The sequence below is a fragment of the Camelus dromedarius genome, chromosome 11 (assembly GCF_036321535.1).
Source record: "Camelus dromedarius isolate mCamDro1 chromosome 11, mCamDro1.pat, whole genome shotgun sequence".
In the NCBI taxonomy this organism is placed as follows: domain Eukaryota; kingdom Metazoa; phylum Chordata; class Mammalia; order Artiodactyla; family Camelidae; genus Camelus; species Camelus dromedarius.
In genome coordinates this window covers 50,914,052-50,933,677 of record NC_087446.1, presented here as the reverse complement: position 1 = coordinate 50,933,677, position 19,626 = coordinate 50,914,052, and the positions used below count along the sequence as shown (strand labels likewise).

Here is a 19,626-nt window from a genome sequence, read left to right as displayed (position 1 = left end):
AATGCAACAAAGAAGTAATAATTCAGATAATATTTTGTCTGAATACTCAATAAAAATAATATCCCATTTTCTAATCAAATCAGGCAGGTCTGTCTGCCATTCCTGCCACTACTTTCCCCTAACTCAAAGCTACACCAATGTAAGATTAATGTTCCCCAAACATCTTTTTTATCAAGAATTTGTTCTGCTAAAATAAAAATATATATATATACAAATTAAAAAAACACACAACAAACAACAGAATCTCACATTTTTACTATACATGGAATAATAAAGGTCAAACATCTTGACCTGATTTCAAAATCCTCCACCATCCGGTACCAATCTTTGGTCCCCATCTTACCTTCCATCAGTCACATGCACAAACCCTCTGATGCAGCAGCGCTCATTTACACAACTAAAACCACATCGTGCATACCCTCATTTCCCCTTCCTCATACCTAAAAAGTCTTCCATCTTCGCCCCTCTTTTTTTCCTATCCATATCCAGCTTATCTTTTGATACAAAGGATCTTCCTCTCTATCCTCAAACCAAAGTAACTTCCCTCTTTTCTTATTTCCAATGACCCTTTCCAGCATTCATTAATTGATTCCATTGGCCACACACTAACTCCTATGCACTAATAAGCATTATCTTATGATGATGCTACAAAGATACACACAACTAAGTCCCTACTTCCTTGGCCTCACAGTACCATATAAAGAAGACAGGCATGAAGAAGTCATTATGGCAGTGTTTATAATAGAGGTATAAATGGGGGAAAGTGGGATCATAAAGAAGGATCACCTCAAGCTGTTTGGGAAGAAAAGGCTTTATAGAAAAGGTGACATTTATGCTAAGTTTCAAAGATGGGTAGGAGTATGTCAGGCAAAGAAGGTGGCAATGGAGTCTGAGGCGGAGAAAACAGCACATACAAAGGCAGAGAGGTGAGAAAAACTTGGCATATTCGGAGAACTATAAATAGATAAGCATGGCTGGAGTTCAGAGTACATTAAGTCTACCAATACTTACTGACTGCCCATTCACCAAACCTCAAAACAAATGAAAAAACCATAGTATCTCCTCAAAGAATGTGCAAGGATATGGCACCCAATTGATTAGCACAATTAATTCAAACCAAACAAGCAGTACTGAAGCAGATACTGTGCTAGGTACCCAAGACACAGAAATAAAGGGTGCAGCTCCTGCTCTAAAGGAGCTGATATTCCAGTAGGAGAGCCAGCTTACTGTAGATAGATTTTTCAGTTCAAACCTTATGACAAAAGATTAGGGGAAAACATGCTTAAGATATGATATTAATAGTACTCATTATTTTCCTCTTCCATTCTCTAGATTGTGTACAATGAGCGCCTACGTTACTGTGCTATGATAATCAAGGAAAATAAAGTTTACATTGGAAAAGCATGACACTTGACACCTGATGGATTCTCAGTATGTAACTGAGTAGGTATCTGCTAATTTAGTCTTAAAAGTTTTTGATGAAACGTTAGATATCCAAAATATGGCTGCTTATCACCACCTCAAGAGCTATGAACCTCATTGGTACAAACCATCGTCATTAATTAACCAATTATTAGCCCTCTAACATGTCTCCTTGTTTCTGCCCTTTGACCCCTACTCTTCACCTATATATAGCAAAGCACCCAGAGAGATCCAAATAATGGCATTTCGCTGCTCGAAGTCCTCCAATGGCTTTAGTAAAATGGAAAGACTTTACAAAGGCCCTACATGATTGGCCACCAGCTCTCTCCTACCTTTCTGATCTACTCATCTCCAACTCCTCTCCTCCTTACTCACTAACTCTGCCACAATGGCTGCCTTGCTGTTTGTGAGCACACCAAGCATGTTCCATTGCTGTTTGTTGACTCTTACCCGAGGTATCCACCTGAATTGCTCCATCTTTGGATCTTTATTCAAATAACATCCTCTTAGACTTTTCCTGTCCACTCTATCTAATATGTAATACTCTCCCTATTCAAAAACTGTCTCCTTTATCTGCTTTTTTTTTTTCTGGCACTTATTCTTACCTAATATACCCTGCTTTACTTATTTGTTTACTGTCTCCTTTCCCTAACTCCAAGGGAAAAGATTTTTTTGTTTTCATTACTGATAGATGTCCAGTGCATAGAATACTGTCTGACAAATGATAAACAATCAGCCATTATTCATGAATGAGTAAAGGGGCAGTATTTTGCCTGTGGTTAAAAGTTTGCTCTCTGGAGGCAGACGACCTGGATCAAATTCCAGCTTCACCACTTTGTAGTTATGTGACCTTGTGCAAGTTACTTAATTTCTCTAAATCTTAAGTTTCCTCATCTATAAAATGATGATGTTGGTATAAATCTTATAGGATGGTTTTGAAAATTATAATAATGCAGGTTGAGCAAAATGCCAGGCAAATAATAAATGTTCAATAAATGTTAGCTACTACTATGATAATAATGAAAATTCCTGACTCCCAAAATGCTTCCACTGAGTTATCATATAACCAATTTTTCAGAAATAGTCATGACTTTGCAAAATCCTTGGATCTTCACATGCTAGTTTGAAATAAAATCAGTGTTGCTCTGGGCCAACTCTAACTCTACTCAAGATTCTACACTGTTACAGCTTATAAAAAGAGATAGAGACACAGTATCTATTTCACCTAAAAATACACATTTTCAAGTGCTATATAAAATTGCACAAAATGCCACATTTATCATGTTGTTAATTTACATTCTACACTAGAACTGACTCTTGGTGACTGTTCCATAAAACCACACAAGAAGAGGTTAAGTTTTCTAAGGCCAGATCAATGGGAGGTTATACTACTCACTATGTTTAGAATTTTTCAATTCTTTCAGAATTTCCCAAATTAGATTCCCGATTTGCTGACAGACCCACCAACACCCACTGGAGTTCTTAAGAACCTCCCCCATGGCAAGAGATCTGACTGAGTTCAACTATAATGTATCAATGCTGAATTAGGAGCTTTAAGAGGCAGAGAAGCATTAAAAAAAAAAAAAAAAAAGTCTTTGACCCCCATCACTTTGGTGGTAGAATAAGAGCAGTGAATTATAATTCACAAAACTGAATTCTAATCCTGATGCCATTACTTATTAGCAATGATACTTAAAGGCTTTTTTCCTCATCTATAATCTATAATCTACCTTGTAAAGTTGTAGAAATCTAGTAAGAAGAATATTTGTAGAAATTATACTATAAACTATACTGCAGCACACAAGTCTCATTGAAGGATTTTAAAAATAAAAAGCCACGATCCCACAACTACTCCATTTTTATGTTTTGCTTATTCCCTTCAAGTGTTTGTCTTCATATACTTTTATAATAAAGATGTAATCATGTGTACTTGGGGGAAGACAATATAGCATGCCTTTTTAGAGCCAGATGGCCCAGGTTCAAATACTAGCTCTTAAAATTACTAACTGTGTGACCTTGGGCAAGGATCTTACATCTCTTCATCCTGCATTCTCTTCTGTAATATCAGGACAATAGTAACAGTACCTGTACAGTACTGTATGTCATAGGTAGGTGTGGGGAAGAAATGAAGTATTATAAAGCATCGAGTACAGTGCTGAGCACATGGCAAATTCAAGAAACAAAAACCAAAATATAAACCTGATATTCTGCTTTTTAAAAAACTTAATTTCATGTCATAAACTGAAAATGCATTATTATCTGAAGTATCATAAGAAAGATTCTTTTAAAAAGGCTCTAGGACACTTTACAGTGACTACTTTTTAAATAAATCTTCCTACCATCCATTTGTCTAGATATTTTATAGTGTACAATAGAATCCATCTCTTGCTTCATACTTCCAGTAGAGGTCTCCATCTAAAAAATAATGTATCAGACTGAAAAGTTTCAAGTAGTATTCCTGGTTATTAAAAAAAAAAAAAAAGTCAGTGGCCAGCTTTATCAAATATGTAAATTTAAGTTTTTCTAAGCAAAACATTCAAGATAAGGAATATCTGAAGAAAAGTGGTTTTTCCCAGTGATTGTTGTATTTTTTGCTATGGGCTCTCTAATAATATTCACCTGTCTTATCAACATAGTCCTTTGGGCAGGAAAGGGAAAGAGACACCACTGTTGGATACAAATGATAAATCAAATGCATATTTATCACCGCTACTGGCCAGCAATGTAACACCTATGCCTCACAGATAGTATGAGTTGGTAAAATCATAAAGTAAAAGTAAAAGTCATGTTTTGTTATAGCAAAGAAATCTCAACAATCTTCTACATTTATTCCTTTTAAATCAGAATAGAGTGGCTAGGGTAATAAAGGCAGCACTGAACTGGCTTCTAACCCTCTTATTATTCAGTAACAGTGACCTTAGGCAAGTCAGTTATCCTTACAGCGGCCCACCATAAAATATATCCTATTTCTAGCCTACCAAAAAGCCTGGTAGTACTACACTACCTTCTTAAAATCCCTTCTAGTTAAGAATGATGATGCTATGAATTGATAGATTCACCAGTCATGTTCAATTGTGATAAGTACATACTTCTCGCCCTAATCTTTAGGAATCTAAAATTTCAGGCCCCATAAGCCACACTACTATAAAATGTCAAATCTGCATATAATAGTTAATGTCTACCTCAACTTAGCTCCTTAAATGTGTAAAACTTGGTATAAATATCTGTAAGATTCAGTAAGGTCAAAAAAAACTGACCAAGAAAATTACCAAGCAATTTGCTTAAAGGTAATAAATAGGGCACACATACGCACACACATCTACTTCCGCTAATCCCCAGAGTTTGGAAACGGGGATAAAGAAGGATGGATGCTCTAAGCAACTCTCAAAACTAGCAAGACTTTAAAATCTAAATTATATCTAATTCTGAGAATCAAATATACAATGTAAAAACATAATACATATGACTTAGTGATAATGGATGTGAATGGATTCACCCAAACAAACATACAAGATTTCTGATTCTAACTAAAGCATGAATTTGTTTTCCACCTCTACAGGGTAGATAATCTATAATTACTTTTCACCTTGATAATATAAAAATCAAACAATTATCAAATCATAGCTCATACTACACTTAATAACATAAAAATCAAGCAATGAATTAAATTACTGCCTTGTATAACAAGTGGTGCGACGGCCAGCAACGAATAAAACAGTAACGAGTTCATGGATAGATAGACAAGAACGGTAATTTTGCTCCCAAGTTATCACTGAGAATTTTAGCTGATTTTTATTTGTATGTTAAATGCCTAGAATATGAGAAATATTTTTAAACAAAAGCCACAAAATGAGATTTAAAATTTTATACAATCACTATTAGTTCCTCTCTTGAATACAGATAATAATTACAGATTTTAAAAAATAATAATAAAGCCAAACACTAGTAGATAAATCTATGAGGGATATCCCTAAATCTGACTTTTAAGTCTAACAGTATTGTTCATTCAATAAAGAGATCTAGAGATGCTGTACTAATAGAACATACAGAGTTAAGACTGCATCAAGAACACACGACATGCAGTATCTTACTCAACGAAGAAATACTAGAAACATCAAACTAAGGTTGGCATCAAGCCAAGGAAAAGATATCCTTGTCTTACCAACTATTTCACAGTGACCAATATAATCAGACAAAAGAAATAATTTAAGGCATATTCCTGTTTGCAGATAACACACTGGTATCTCTAAGAATGTTTTTTAATCAATGATAAAACTAATACAAATAGTCAAAACATTCCAGCACTAGGTTATAATATAAAATCATCAATTTTCATATCAATAAATGACAACTAATTAGAAGGTATAATGGAAGAGAAAACCACATTTACAATAGCAAGAAAAATGATAATAAACTTACGAATAAACTTAAGAAATACCCAAAACCTATGAAAGGAAAACTTCAAACTCCTGAATGACACAAAAAGATTTGAACAGGAAGACTTTCATTGTTGCTGGATAGAGTCAACTAAGTATCATCATGAAGTTGTCCTAAGGTAATTTTTTTAATTTAATGCAACCCCCATTAAAAACAAAACAAAACAAAACAAAACAAAACAAGATTTTTTCTGAAATTAGAACAAATTAACACTAAAGTTCATATGGAAAAACAAATATAAAAGAATAGCCAAGAAAACCTTGTAAAAAAAGACATACGAGATGGGAATGGCACTACCAAATATTAAAACTACATGCTAAACAAAGCCACAATGATTACAACATAGTGAGATACCATTTTTTAACCTACCAGATTGGTAAAACTTCAAAGGCTTAACAAACAGATGGCAAGGCTATGGGAAACAGGTACTCTCATATACTGCTGGTAGGAATACAAAATAGTTCTCTCCTATTTGGAAAGAATTTGGTGGGAATTTGGCAGTATTTAATAAAACTACACATGTATTTATTCTTCAATTATTGTATCAGCCCCACCTTTAATAATTTATTCTAAAGATAAAACTCAAAAAATTTGAAAATAGGTTTGCATAAGGCTACTAGATTTGCAGATTGCTTATATGACATTACTTGCTATTGTAAAATACTGGAAACAACCTAAGTGTCATTATGTAGGAGATTGGTTGAAAAAGTAGGATATATCCACCCAACGGAATACTATGCAGCTGTAAAAAAGGAACTTTACAAATTTATTTATGGTGATAGCCAAAATACATCAAGGGAAAGAAAGCAAAATAAGAAAAAAATATAGCACATTCTTCATTTTAAGATGGGGAACTAAGAATGCATATATGTACATCCTTATTTTTGCAAAACAAAACAAAAAACAGGAAGGATAACCAGAAACTATTGGTTACCAGCAAAGCATGGGTAGGAATAGGGTAGAAAAGACAAGAAAGGAAGAGGGTAACCTCCAAGTATATCTTTGCTTAAACTTTGATTTTAGAATCTTGTTTTATATATTCATAAATAAAATTAAAATAAGAAGAATGGGAAAAACACAAAATTGAATACAAATGGGAAAATACGAATTTTACTATTTTAAGTGAATAACACCACCCAGAAATAAAGAATCTAATCACTGTGAATTTTTTAACACAATAATTACCAGTATAAAGTCAGTCTGAACACAAAAAGAAATGCAAACAAATCTGTATCTCTGCTTGGTAGCTTTGTTGCTTACAGTGGTATGGGCACAACAATTCGGAAACTATTCTCTACGTTACAGAACTGACAAGATAAGTAAATATACTGGTGTTGGGAACTAGGGTTCTCAAGGCAGTTGAAGGGAGATACATGGAATGGAAGAAGGCAAGAGGAATCTTGTGTGGATTTTAAATTCACAAAATGTGCATATTTATATTTAAAATAAGTAAACTTCCTAGCTCTTTCCTCTGAAAGGGCCTGGAAGAAAAGATAACCCAGTAACAATGAGCACATCTACCACTCAGACCTTAATTTCCATATTTCATTTCACACTAAAAGGGACCAGGACTTCTTGGAGAAACAGCTGATGCTAGAGCAGAGTATATTTTGTCAGAAAGCAAGAAAGAGTTCAAAAATAATAGGAACTTGTTAAAAAGACACAAGAGCCAGCTTGAAATGGCTCCTCCTGGCCAAACTTAAGCAGCAAAATGCACAACTGTAATAGATTTGAATCTATTATATCATATAAAAATCTAATAAATAAATAATGAAAATATTTCCCTTATCACAGATTGCCAACTAATAAATGTAGAAGAAATGACAAAGTTAGAAAACACATATCAAAATATAGTAACAACTGATTCGAGCAAGAATCATCAACGGATATTAAAACTATTGGGTAAAAGTCTGATGGTGGGCAAGGTATTTACACAGTCTCAAAGTATGTCTCCATGGGTTACTTACTAATTACAAAAGAGAAAATAGAAACTTTACAGTGGAGAAACCAGGAGGACACCACCTTAACCAAACATCAGCAACAATGGGACAAAGTGACATCACACGCCTCCTGCCAAAAATGCCTAACCTAAATCTAATCCTGAAAAATACACAGACAAATCCAAATCTTATAGTACAACTGGCCCATATTCTTCAAAAGTGGTAATACTATGAAAGGCTGAAGAACTAGAGATACAATAGTTAAATGTAATACAAGATCATGGATTAGGGGTGGGTGGGTATGAATGCTGTAAAATATATCTTTGGGACAACTGGTAAAATTTGAATAAGGTCTGTACAGATAATATGATTATATTCACATTAAGTTTTCCAAATCTGATCACTGTACGACTGTTATGTAAGAAAATGTTTTTATTCTTAAGTAATATACACTTATACTTATGCAGAAAGGGCATTATAACTGTAATGATACCAAATTAATAATAACAATCATAATAATGTGTGTGTATATATACACACCGTCACATATAAAGAGAAAAATACAAAGCAAATATGGCAAAACAATAATAATTGGTCGATATAAATGAAGTGTAAACAAGAATTCACATATAGATAGCAAAAAAATTAACAATTTTGAAAAAAGAAAACATAGGAAGGAAAGAAAATGATGGGTTCACCATTTCTCTCTCAATCAGGTTTTTTACTACTAGATTGAATTAATACATTGCAATGTGGGGCTATCTAGAAATTCAGAAGTTTGACTTTTTAATGGTGTAAACTAAAAAGACTGTATCAAACCACATAAGCACTCTTGACCTATTACTTGTGAGAGCACTTGGAGGTGCAGCCTTCTAAGGTACTAAATACTGTTTATGAAGTACCAAGTGGTCTGATACAAGCTCAAGTACATTGAAAAGTCACTTAATCTATGAACCATTATGGAAAGTGTGATCACCTTGGGCATTATTCCTGACATATTTAAATCCAGCTCCATCTCTAAGGTGCTACAGGTTAGGTATTTTCTGCATGGGGCCCTAACTATGGTCTCTTCTTTGTCCTATTTTAACAGCAGAATGGTCCTATTGACCTCACATATGTTTTTATCAACACTTTATTAACTTAAAATTAACCAGTGGGGTACAAGAGGAAGAAAATAAAATTTCATCCAAAAACACTTCACCATGAAAGATGTGTATATAATAATTATATAATAAACATCATGTCTGCACACAGAGCAACTAACCATTGAACACTATAAGTAAAAATTTACCAAACAGTAAGAACTCAGAAGGAAAGACAAGAACTAAAAAACTTGCCATTATTTCACATTAAGATGCATATTCAAAAAATAGATTCTTATACAACTTTATTCAAATCCTGCTTCATAAAAAGCAACATTTTAGTTTGACCCCATTATATAGTAAAAAAAAAAAAAATCATTTACTGAAAGAAGCAAAAGGTAAACGCACCTAGGACATGGAATATACTTGACAATATTTACTAGCTATGGATAATGGAGGGTTATGTATAAGACAAGGCTTCGTAAAATGTAAACCAGGTCTATCAATGGGAAGGGAATGGAATGGAAAGGTGAAGGGGAAAAGTGTGGTCTGTAAAGTAAACCTTACTAAGTGGCAATTATGGCTGACATGTAAGATTGAGAGTTGGACATAACCTACAGCCCCCCCCCTTTTTTTTTTAAGTAGCCCATCTGCTCCAAAAGAAAAGGGTTGGAGTGGTGTAAAGAAATTCTAAGTGTTATTTTTCGAGAATAAAGAACAGCAATTACTTCTGAAATCTGAAATGATAAAAATTAAATCTCACATACGAAAATGGCTTGAAAAATGAAGATAAAGTGCATTAAACAAAACAAGCTATTGTTAGTATTGTTATTTTTAAAGGACTTTATACAATGTAAATTAACTCCCTTAAGCAGTGCTGGGGTAGACCAACAAAATCCTCACAAAGAGAAAAAGTATTCAGCAAATTCGATAAAATAAACGGCATTCCATTTGGGAAGAATATTATAAAGTTCCACTTTTAAGAAAATGTCTAGATATTAAGAAAAAACTTACTTTCAATTAATTTTTTAAAAATCCAAACTACTATACAAGTACAGGTAGGGTAAGTTCAAATTGGTAGTTAATTTACCCCATTTCAACCCTAACTGAAGTGGAGTCCTTGTTATCTTCTCTAGAGCCCAGAAACAAAGTAGGGTGTGTCCAGGCTCTGCTTAGAGATGACAGGTGCAGCTTGAGCAGGTGCCCCTAAGCCAGATGTCACCTGGAGGCTTTGTTCTGGATGTTGCCCTAGCCAGCATGTTGATGCCAAGTTAAACCAGCTAACTCAGCAACTAAATTAGTTTAATTACAATACTTAGATCAGCTGTTCTCAAACTTTAGCTTACTTAAGAATCACCTGGGACACACTTCTTAAAAATACAGGATTTTAGACAACTAATACCTAAAATCACTGACCAATCTTAGCACCACTAAAATGGGACAACTAAACATTATCTGTCTTATGATCTGATGAAAAGCACAGTGCTACCTATTAAGTCTGCCTAAAGTACTGAACTTGAATTTTTTCAACCTTTAGATCTAACAGTTTTTAGGAAACAAGCACGGGGGATAGAGGAACAGGTTAACTGACACTAGAAGGAAGCAGTCAACCAAATCCAGAATTTAGGGCATTCAAAAGCACAACTGATCCAGTTACTTCCATAAAGCAATGAGATGATAGGAAGAGGAAAAGGGAACTGTTTCAGAGACGAATGAGATAAAAGATTCAAAACAACAGGTCTAGCCCCACCACAAAATTCTCCTGCAATAAGATGAGATGGACCCTGCAAACACTGACTTAGAATTTAATTCAAGTACAGATCCATCATTTTGGAGCAGTAATTAATAAGGCAGTTATCTATTCTTAGATATCACCAAGAGATCTCAGTTCCAGCAACAGGTCATTGCAAAGGACTTAGCACAAGGGTGTATTTCTTGTGGAAATGAATTAACCTCAAACTCACAACATAATAAATATGCAAAAAGTATCCAAGCACAAGTGAAATATTTTTAATGTTTGAAACAGGAAAATATGTTAGACTCAATTTTACTAACACAATTCAAGGAAAGCTTAATAAAATTCACAGATAATCTGAATGCTACTGAGAATGACAAATTGCTTTAAACCATCTCTTTATTCCAGGTCTCCCCAAAGTTTTATTTCCTAAATGAATGCATTAATAAATTATTTAACAGGTGACCAATACCACTATCAATCAGCTTATATACTTTTTTGTGCACTTCTGAATAAAAAGAATCAATCAACTTGCCTATTTCTTGGGCTCTACTATGGATAACTGAACTAACCATGTAATTTATTTTCAATTCAAAAACCAATACTTCTATTTTCAATTCAAAAACCAATACTTTAGCTTTTCATAAAAATTATGCTTACACGTTCAAGACATAAAATATCTGATGATACTCTTTAATCCTATTATCTCCATTTTAACTCCAAGAAGTTTGGTCATTAAACCAAAATCTACTTCTAAACAACTTTTCCTAAAATCAAAATTCATGGTTATGAATTACAAATTTTAGCAGGACTATCATACTTCAACAAAATTAATTACCATTCAACAAAACAATGTGATCTATGATTCTGCTACTTTTCTTTTCCTGGAAATGAACACAAGATAATTTTAATATCCCCCTATTCAAACAACTATTTAAGGATGGCCAATATAACTCCATACAGCCATTGATAAAAATAAGCAACTAATAGCCCCATAAAAATAATTATATCTGCATTAATATATATCAATATAAATACACCTAATTATTTCTCATTTCTCATTTTCCTCATTATTTTCCATATTTAAATTTTTTCTTAACCCTCATTTATTTTAGCTCAGAATTTCCCAAATGGTGCTCCGCAGAACGTAGTAGGTATTCCTCAAACACTCCCCTGTGATGCATGGTGGTGTCTGGGAAACTATTTACTGTGGGTGGGGAGAGGGAGGCAATAGTGTTTCTCCAAGTTATCTAGAGATTCACAACACACACTAACAAAACAAAATCTCTAAGAAGTCCTTCAATAAAGTAACCCAAATTTAGCTTTATTGCTCAAATTCATTTGGCCTTTTTTCAAGGAAAAATATTGACTTTTCAGGAAAATGAGTGTTTCATATAGCACAACCTGGGAATCTTCACGCTAAATGACCCTGAACACCCAAGAGCATGGTGATGATGGTGGTGGCAAATCAAAGAAAAGTAAAGACAGAGAGAATCCACCTTGCCCACCCTGCCCGCTAAGTTCTCTAATTCCCATTTCAAACAAACCCCATTTGGGGGGAGAGTATAGCTCAGTGGCAGAGTGTATGCCTAGCAATGCACAAGGTCTTAGGTTCACTTCCCAGTACTTTCACTAAAAATAAACAAATAAAAACCTAATTACCCTCCCCTCTACACACACAGACACACACAAACCCCATTTTTACCAGTAAACTTCAGTAGGGACTATACCACTCTGGAAAATGCTCAATAAGCAGCCTTTCCCAAATATTAATTAAAACTCTGACTACTTCACGTGTATTGAGTACTTGCTGAGTAATGCACCTAAATTTCAGTGAACTAAAATGTTTGTTTTTCTTTCCTTTTCCAACTTCCAATATCATTCGGTTTAGGAATATAAAAGATTCACAGTAGTGATATATTTTTCTATCGAAGTTACAGTGGATTTCACACACAACCAACCATGAAAATACTGAATCCACCACAGTGTAATGTAGGATTATAAAGGAGTGCTCCTCTTTAGAAACAGACATTTTTAGTTAACAGCTAAGGAAGAAAATTTAAATGCAGAAAAAGTATATAAATATTTTTCGGGAGTTATAGTTAAGTTCTTAGTTTGTATCCTCAGTGAAACTATCTACCCTGGAAAGAGATTTATTTCTACTTTAGAGCAAATTTAAGCTCTTTAAAACATGATTTCTAAGACACAACACTAACTTAGGTGAGCTCTGATAAGTCAACTTTTTCTACTTTCTACTCCTCTTTTCAACAAGTTTGCACGCCCTTTAAAATGTAACAGAATATCCAAAAATATCAAAATCAGGTTTGTTCAAAATGAAAGGATACAGTTTATAAAATTAATTTTCAAATGCATATATGAATAATTTATTTAGATACTGTTTTTCTTCCAGTCTCCGTATTACTTTAATTTTCCTTCTTTGAATAAGGAGAGCAATTTATGTTTATAAATTCTGTTGATATACAAACTCAATGTATTACTTTATTTACTTACTTATTACAATTTTAAAGCATCCTTTCATTTAACCTCCAGTGATTCATAAAAGTCTTTCTCTTATAAGTGACCTAAATTGTGGAGACTAACTACACAACACATGAGTGTATTCATTCTATTTAACTGATAAATGTAAACTTTACTGGTATAATTTAAGGGAAGGCTTCATTCACCAAGGCTGGGGAAAAAAAGAATAAATTCACAGTGAAATTGAAAATTCACTATGGTGGGTGCAACTCTATAATTAAATTTCTGACTATTCCAAAGGTAGGTACATGTAAAAAAAATCATTTTATAAGAAAACCAATAATATAGTTTTCTACAATAAATTTTTTTATGGGGGGATATTTCATCACCTTTCCCAAAAATCAAGTTTTATAATGGAAACACTGAGTTAACCTTGAGTATAGCTGTGCCATTGGCATCAGTAAGCTGAAACAAAATTCTTCAACTAAGCATTTGAAATATTTACCTAAATCTTCATACCAAGGCTTCAAATTCTTAACAAAAATAAAAGCAGTAAATTGGCCCCCAACCTTTGCACCAAAACGGAACAAAAAAACAAAATTACTGAGTAAATATGGAACACACTGGGTATAAATACAGTCAGGCATAAATTTGACCATACGTAATTTCCAATTATATTTTAATTTCTTAAAATCATTTGTGACTAAGAAACTGAATTCATAATAGACTGATTAAATGTTACTGAACTCATGTTAAAAATATAACTTTTTTGTCCAATTAATGAATGCCCCTAAAGCCATTTAGATTTCTTTTGCACTTTAACTTCTCCATCTACAAAATGTGGGAAATTATACCTTATCCTTTTGTGCCTATAAAGATACTCAAATGATAAACATTTGTGGAATATACTGAGATGTACACGCCAAGAAATGAACTAAGTGAAAACAAAATATACAGACATCATAGATGAGAAATATCCAGTCTTTATGTAAGTACTTTTACACATTATCAGTAGTAATTTAAAAAAAATTAAATGCCAATGTTAAAACAAATAACTGTAGTTTTAGACTTTGAGAAATTTCTGTAGGCTATCTACAACTGAATAAATGTATGACACAATCAAGCTAACTTTTGGCAGACCACTAAACTCAAGTCTCTACATTTAATGACTGTCTATGTATCAAAACGAACATAAAAATGTTAGAATATATACATGGTCAGCATATTAGTTTGCTTTTCTTTATTTGAATGTCTGTAATATCAGAAAATGTATCATCAAATAAAGGCTAACAGCTAACCATCCAATTAATGATAAAACTACAGACGAATGTCAGCAAATATTAAATTTGAGTAAATGCAAATACATGTTATGATAGTCTTACAATAAGTCAAATGAAACAGTTCATACTTTAAAAAAAAATTACATTTGTGATTTATAAAACACTCTGCATTATCTACTCATCAGAAACCATGATAATCAATTTGATATATCAAAGAGGGAACTTACAAAGTCACTTGATTACTGTTTCTTCCTATGAAGAGGCACTCTTATGGTTAAGTAATAGAATTGCTGTGAAAGTTTGGCATCCTATCTGCCAGTTAAGATTTTTCAGAGGAAGGTGTAAAAACCCAGCATAATGCATGTCCTCTAACCGTGCAATATTACACCACTATGGAAAAAAATCTTTCAGGTTGGGGGTACCCAATTTTTGACTAACATATTTCTTTTGTATTTCTTTACAAGCCATGAAAATCTTCACATGGTTTTATTTTCCAAAACAAATGCTTCAACTTTCTTCCTAGTAGCCTAGTTACATCCTTACAAAAACAAACCTGGAGAGTGACATATGTAGGAAAAACGAGTTTAGCTAAGGACATGGTTCAAAATGTAGCTTCTAATAAGAGCATAAAGCTTAAATTGACCTGATAACAATGTAAAGAGTTGCAAACAATCATGAAACTACACAGTTTAAAATAGTACCTATAAATATTATCAATGGTTAATACAATACCAAGATAAAAATCACAACTGGAAAAAAAAAATTTAAGTAACTTGTAATAAACTAGAAGTCTAGCCATTTGATTATACTAAAATCCTGTTAGTATGAATGCAAATTTTTCAGAAAAAGACACATCTCATGAAACACATATATCTTACAGTACCTTCAGGATATTAAATTTTAAACAATCATCCAATAAATATCAGGCATAACTTTAAAACACGTATTTTAAACAGTCTAAAATCCAAACAGTTCAAACCGATTACCAGAAAACCAGGACATGTATTAACAGCACTCCTCTCAATATTATAAATGAAAATGAGCAAGTAAATATCACCATAAATAAAAACCTCTACTTCCCACTACATTAGTAAATCAACAGTTTTAGAGGTTAATTTTGTTTTTTGGCTTAGTCTTTCACTTAAAAATGCACTCTGACACATGCCATCAGACACAATAGGTAACAACTAACCACATTTAACATTTTCTAGACTTCTGTGTAACTCAGTAACTCCTCACAAAGTTCTGCGAACTCTTCAGCATCAAGCCTGAAGTCAATCTAAGATAGCCAATAGAAAGTACACCTGTGCAATTACTGCATTTCCTATTCCAGAATGCTGAACATAACACAGAATATCCACATGTGGATACTGCATTTGGAGCAATGATAAATGCCAAACTCAAATTATGCAGAAGCCACATTACCTAAAAAAGGCCATTCTATAGCATCATTATTAAAAAGCAATAAATACAAAGTGTTATTTTAGTTTTAAATAACAAACACCAACTAAGTAATATTTACTTACAGGTAAGTAAGTATTAAAAATAAAAGATGACCTCATAATAAAATACAACATGAAAACATTCCTAGTTGAAAACCTGGGAGAAAAAAACTAAAGCTGAATCACAAAATATACTCTCTAAACTGGATCACAAGCCAACTGAATAAGAAATTTACTTTGTCAAATAAACAGTCAAAAACGAAGAGAGAGAATGAAAGAAAATTCAAATCATAGTATTCCATTTTGCAGTATCCTTAATTTTCCTACATATATAATAATCCTTTTTAGTGTTAAGTCTACTCAAAAATTCCAAAAAAAAAATTTTTTTAGAAACAATTCTGGTCACTTAAGGCACCAACATGTTATGCTATGCATAAATATTCTACTGAAAAACCACTCAGAGACTCGGTTCCACACAGAGGTTTCATTTTTTTTTTTAAATCTTAAAGTCAGAATTTAAAAAGGCAAAGGAGTTTCCAAAACAAAAGAAAAAAATTTCCCAAGGGATACAAAGTTTCATTAACTATCTTAACTCTTTTACTAAGCATCACCTTTCTGCCCCTCTGTGGATATCAAGCAATCAATAACAATGTCACAAAAGAATGTTTACCAAGATGGGGGGGGTGTCACCTGTAATGATTGTGTATGAAAAATGTAAACAATCCTAAAATAGGTGAGGAAAACTTTCACCTTCCTACAACCTCACTTTAAGGCTATTTAATGTTTCTAGACTGAAATTAACAGTAGTTTAGAAACTGTTCGGTGTGCAAGGTTTGTTTCTTGTTTGGGGCTTTTTCTTCTTCTTGCTCTTCTTTTTTTTTTTTTTTTTTTTTTTTGGCTAAAACAAATCTCCCCATAAGTCCCTTATTTCCAAACACTGTTGGAAGAGTCACTACTACTCACCGCAAGTAATACTGTTTTAAAGCAAAGGCAGCGTTAGAACAACTTCTGGGAAAGTTGAACTCTTCAACAATTTCTCCCCACTGATTCTTCTCAGAAACCTGTTAAAAACACAGCCACATTTGTCTGAAAGTGCACAATCCAAGAAAACTCTAACCTCACTATGAGATAAATACCCATTCTACAGAGATCTGTAGATACCTCGGGCATCACTGGGTGATTCGGCTCGATCCGTAAGAGTAACTAAGCAAGGGCTGCTGGAATCACTGTGTTTTCACCCGAGAGCCCTGGATTTAATAGCACTTGTTTTGTTTGGGGGGCGGGAGGGGGGGTGTTGGTGGGTTTGTTTTGTTTTTGAAGCCCGGACAATAACCAATCGCAAGTCCCTCTGTCGCCCCCTTTTAAATCTCAACGCGGTCCGTTTACACTAAAAAAAAAAAGTTCAAAAGGATCAATACTGTTCCGGACAGCGACGTCCGCAGGGTCTGGGGGGGCCGGGGCCGGGGCCGATTCCGATCCCTCTCCCAGATCTATCCATCTCCATAGGCCCTTCTTTGAGGCCTACAGCTTCTGCCTAGCCTTGAAGCCTAAGATGGCTATTTGAAGACAGGTCCTGGTTTCTTTTGTTAGCTGTATAAACCGAGGGCGACGGGGCCGAGGCTGTGCCCCCGGCTGCCGGGATCATTTCGCAGCCGATTATCGATGTTAAACCTGCCCGCGCTAATTTTGAGTTGCACGAAAACTGCTCTCAGAGTCTGTGTGTCTCTGTGTCTCCGCCTGTGCTAGAGCGGCAGCGGCGGCAGAGCTGACTCGCGAGCGAGCGAGCGAGCGGGCGGGCGCGGGGCGGGCGCGGGGCTCGGGCGGGCGCCCCGCACGCCCGCACTCCCCGCCGCGGCGCTCAGACCCCGCCGGGCCGGCCGGGCACCGGGCAAGGCGCGAGCCGGCGCCGGGCCGCCCGCCCGCCGAGCCCCGCGCCCGCCGCGCGCACGCGAGCCACCAGGCCAAAAACAGCCCCGCCGCCGTCCGCCTCCGTGCCACCGGCTGGGAGCGAAAAGAACGCCTCTGGCCCCCGCGGGCCGCCCCCCCGGCCCCGAGCGCCCACTCCGGGGTCAAAGGAGACTTTTTGGAGGAGGCCAGCGAGAGGGAAATACAAATTAAAACTTCCACTCACCTTCGCGAATCCGCCTAAAGTAGTGACTCTGGTGTAGAGACCGTGAAGATCCAGCTCCTTCCCACCCACCGCAGGGATTTTTTTAAAAGGCGACCTGCGGGAGAGAGAAAGCCCCGCACTTGTCAGCCGGGACCCCGCGCCCGGCCCGGGCGGGAGAGCCCCGTTCGCCCCGGCTCGCCCCGGCGCTGCCCCCCCGGTTCTGCTCTCACCCTCTGCTGTGGTGGAACTGCCGCAGCTCGTCCAGGAAAGCGAGTCCCTTTCTCCGCTCGTCCGGAGGCGCCTTCCCCGTCGAGTTTGCCATTATTTTTTCAAAGGAGGTTTTAAAAAAACCCAGATCGGTGTTTTAAAAGCGCCCCCCGCTCCCTGCGCTTCCTACCAGAGCCCGGAGCCCATTCCTCGGCCGGCGGCGGCGGGGCTCAGTCATGGGCCGGCGGTGGCGGCGGCGGCGGCGGCGGCGGCGGCGGCGGCGCAGGGAGGGAGGGAGGGAGGGGGAGGAGGAGGAGGAGGAGGGGAAGGAGGGAGCAGGAGGCCAGGGGGAGAGGAGGGAAGGAGGGAGGGGAATTTCTAAAAAAGTTTAAAGAAATCGGAGCGAAACTAGAGGGGCAGGCGACTGCCGGATCCGCGCGAAGCCGCGGGGCGAGCGCGGCCCCCACCCCTTCCTTCCCTCCCTCCCCGCGGCCCGGCTCTCGCCCGCCTCTCAGCGCCGCCGGCTCAGGCGGCTCGGCCCGGGGACGCGATTCAACATGGTGCTGCTGCCGGAGGCGCGCGAGCGGGCGAGGAGAAAAGCGAGCGGACGGTGAGGGGCCGGGGCGGCCGGAGGCCCGGGAGTTTCGGCGGCCGCGGCGGCGGCGGCAGGGCTGGGGCAGGCGGGGCTGGGGGTGGGGAGGGGGAGGTCTGTGTGGTGGTTTGTGGAAAGCGGGGTGACAGCGTGTATTCCGGCCGCAGCTCCGCGGGGCCCTTGCACACATTCACGCGCGGCCTCGCGGCCGGGGCGTCCCCGGGCAGAAGGCACCGGCGGCCGCCGAGCCGCTGCGCGCCGCCCGCCCGCTTCCCTCCCCGCCAGCCTCTCTCTGCCGCCTCCAGCGCCGCCGCCACGACCGGGCAGCCAGCGCCGCACAGCGACCCCCGAGGGCCGGCCGCGGCACTGCGCCTGGCTCCACACCGCCCCGGCAGCTCCTCGCGGGGAACAATAGACTCGGCTCGCCGGGCTTAGGGTTCATCTGCAATGTGCCGCACATTTCACACACACACAAAGCCGGCGGAAAGGGGGGAGGCGCGGGGAAACGGCCACTACCGGTTGTTCCAGGGTTAGGGGTGGAGGCGATGTTCGCGTCCCCGGCCCGGCTGTTGGAAAGGCCTCCGCGGAGTCCCCGCCCGCCGTACAGAACCGGTGTGGCGCTCGGGAGGGAAAAGAAGCCCAGAGGGGCAGCGCCTCACGTTACACATCATTGACTGATCGGAATAAAGTCAATCTGTCACCTTTTTTTTAAGGTCTAAAAGAATCGGCTTTTCTAAGCCTTGTGCTAGTATTTTGGGGCCTGATTAGCACATGTTCCACGGATTAGCCACAAACTAACTTTAGCAAACTATAAATTAAATACAACGTGAATTGTCTGTCCTAGTTCTGTGGAAATAAGAGTCATGCTCTTAATTCATCTTGCCTGTGGTTGGTTTCACGT

At 37.4% G+C, this 19,626-nt stretch overlaps 1 protein-coding gene across 1 annotated transcript in view; it reads right to left on the bottom strand.

The window, feature by feature from the left end:
• Positions 1-18,406, bottom strand: part of ARID2 (AT-rich interaction domain 2) — a 137,094-nt gene extending 118,688 nt beyond the window's left edge. The window contains exons 1-3 of the mRNA XM_031462714.2: positions 18,157-18,406; positions 17,948-18,041; positions 16,780-16,877 (exon numbers count right to left, since the gene is read on the bottom strand). Coding sequence (XP_031318574.2) covers positions 16,780-16,877; positions 17,948-18,041; positions 18,157-18,248 — 284 coding nt within the window. The 5' untranslated portion in view covers positions 18,249-18,406. The remainder of the gene's footprint in view (positions 1-16,779; positions 16,878-17,947; positions 18,042-18,156) is intronic.
• Positions 18,407-19,626: the final 1,220 nt, after the last annotated feature.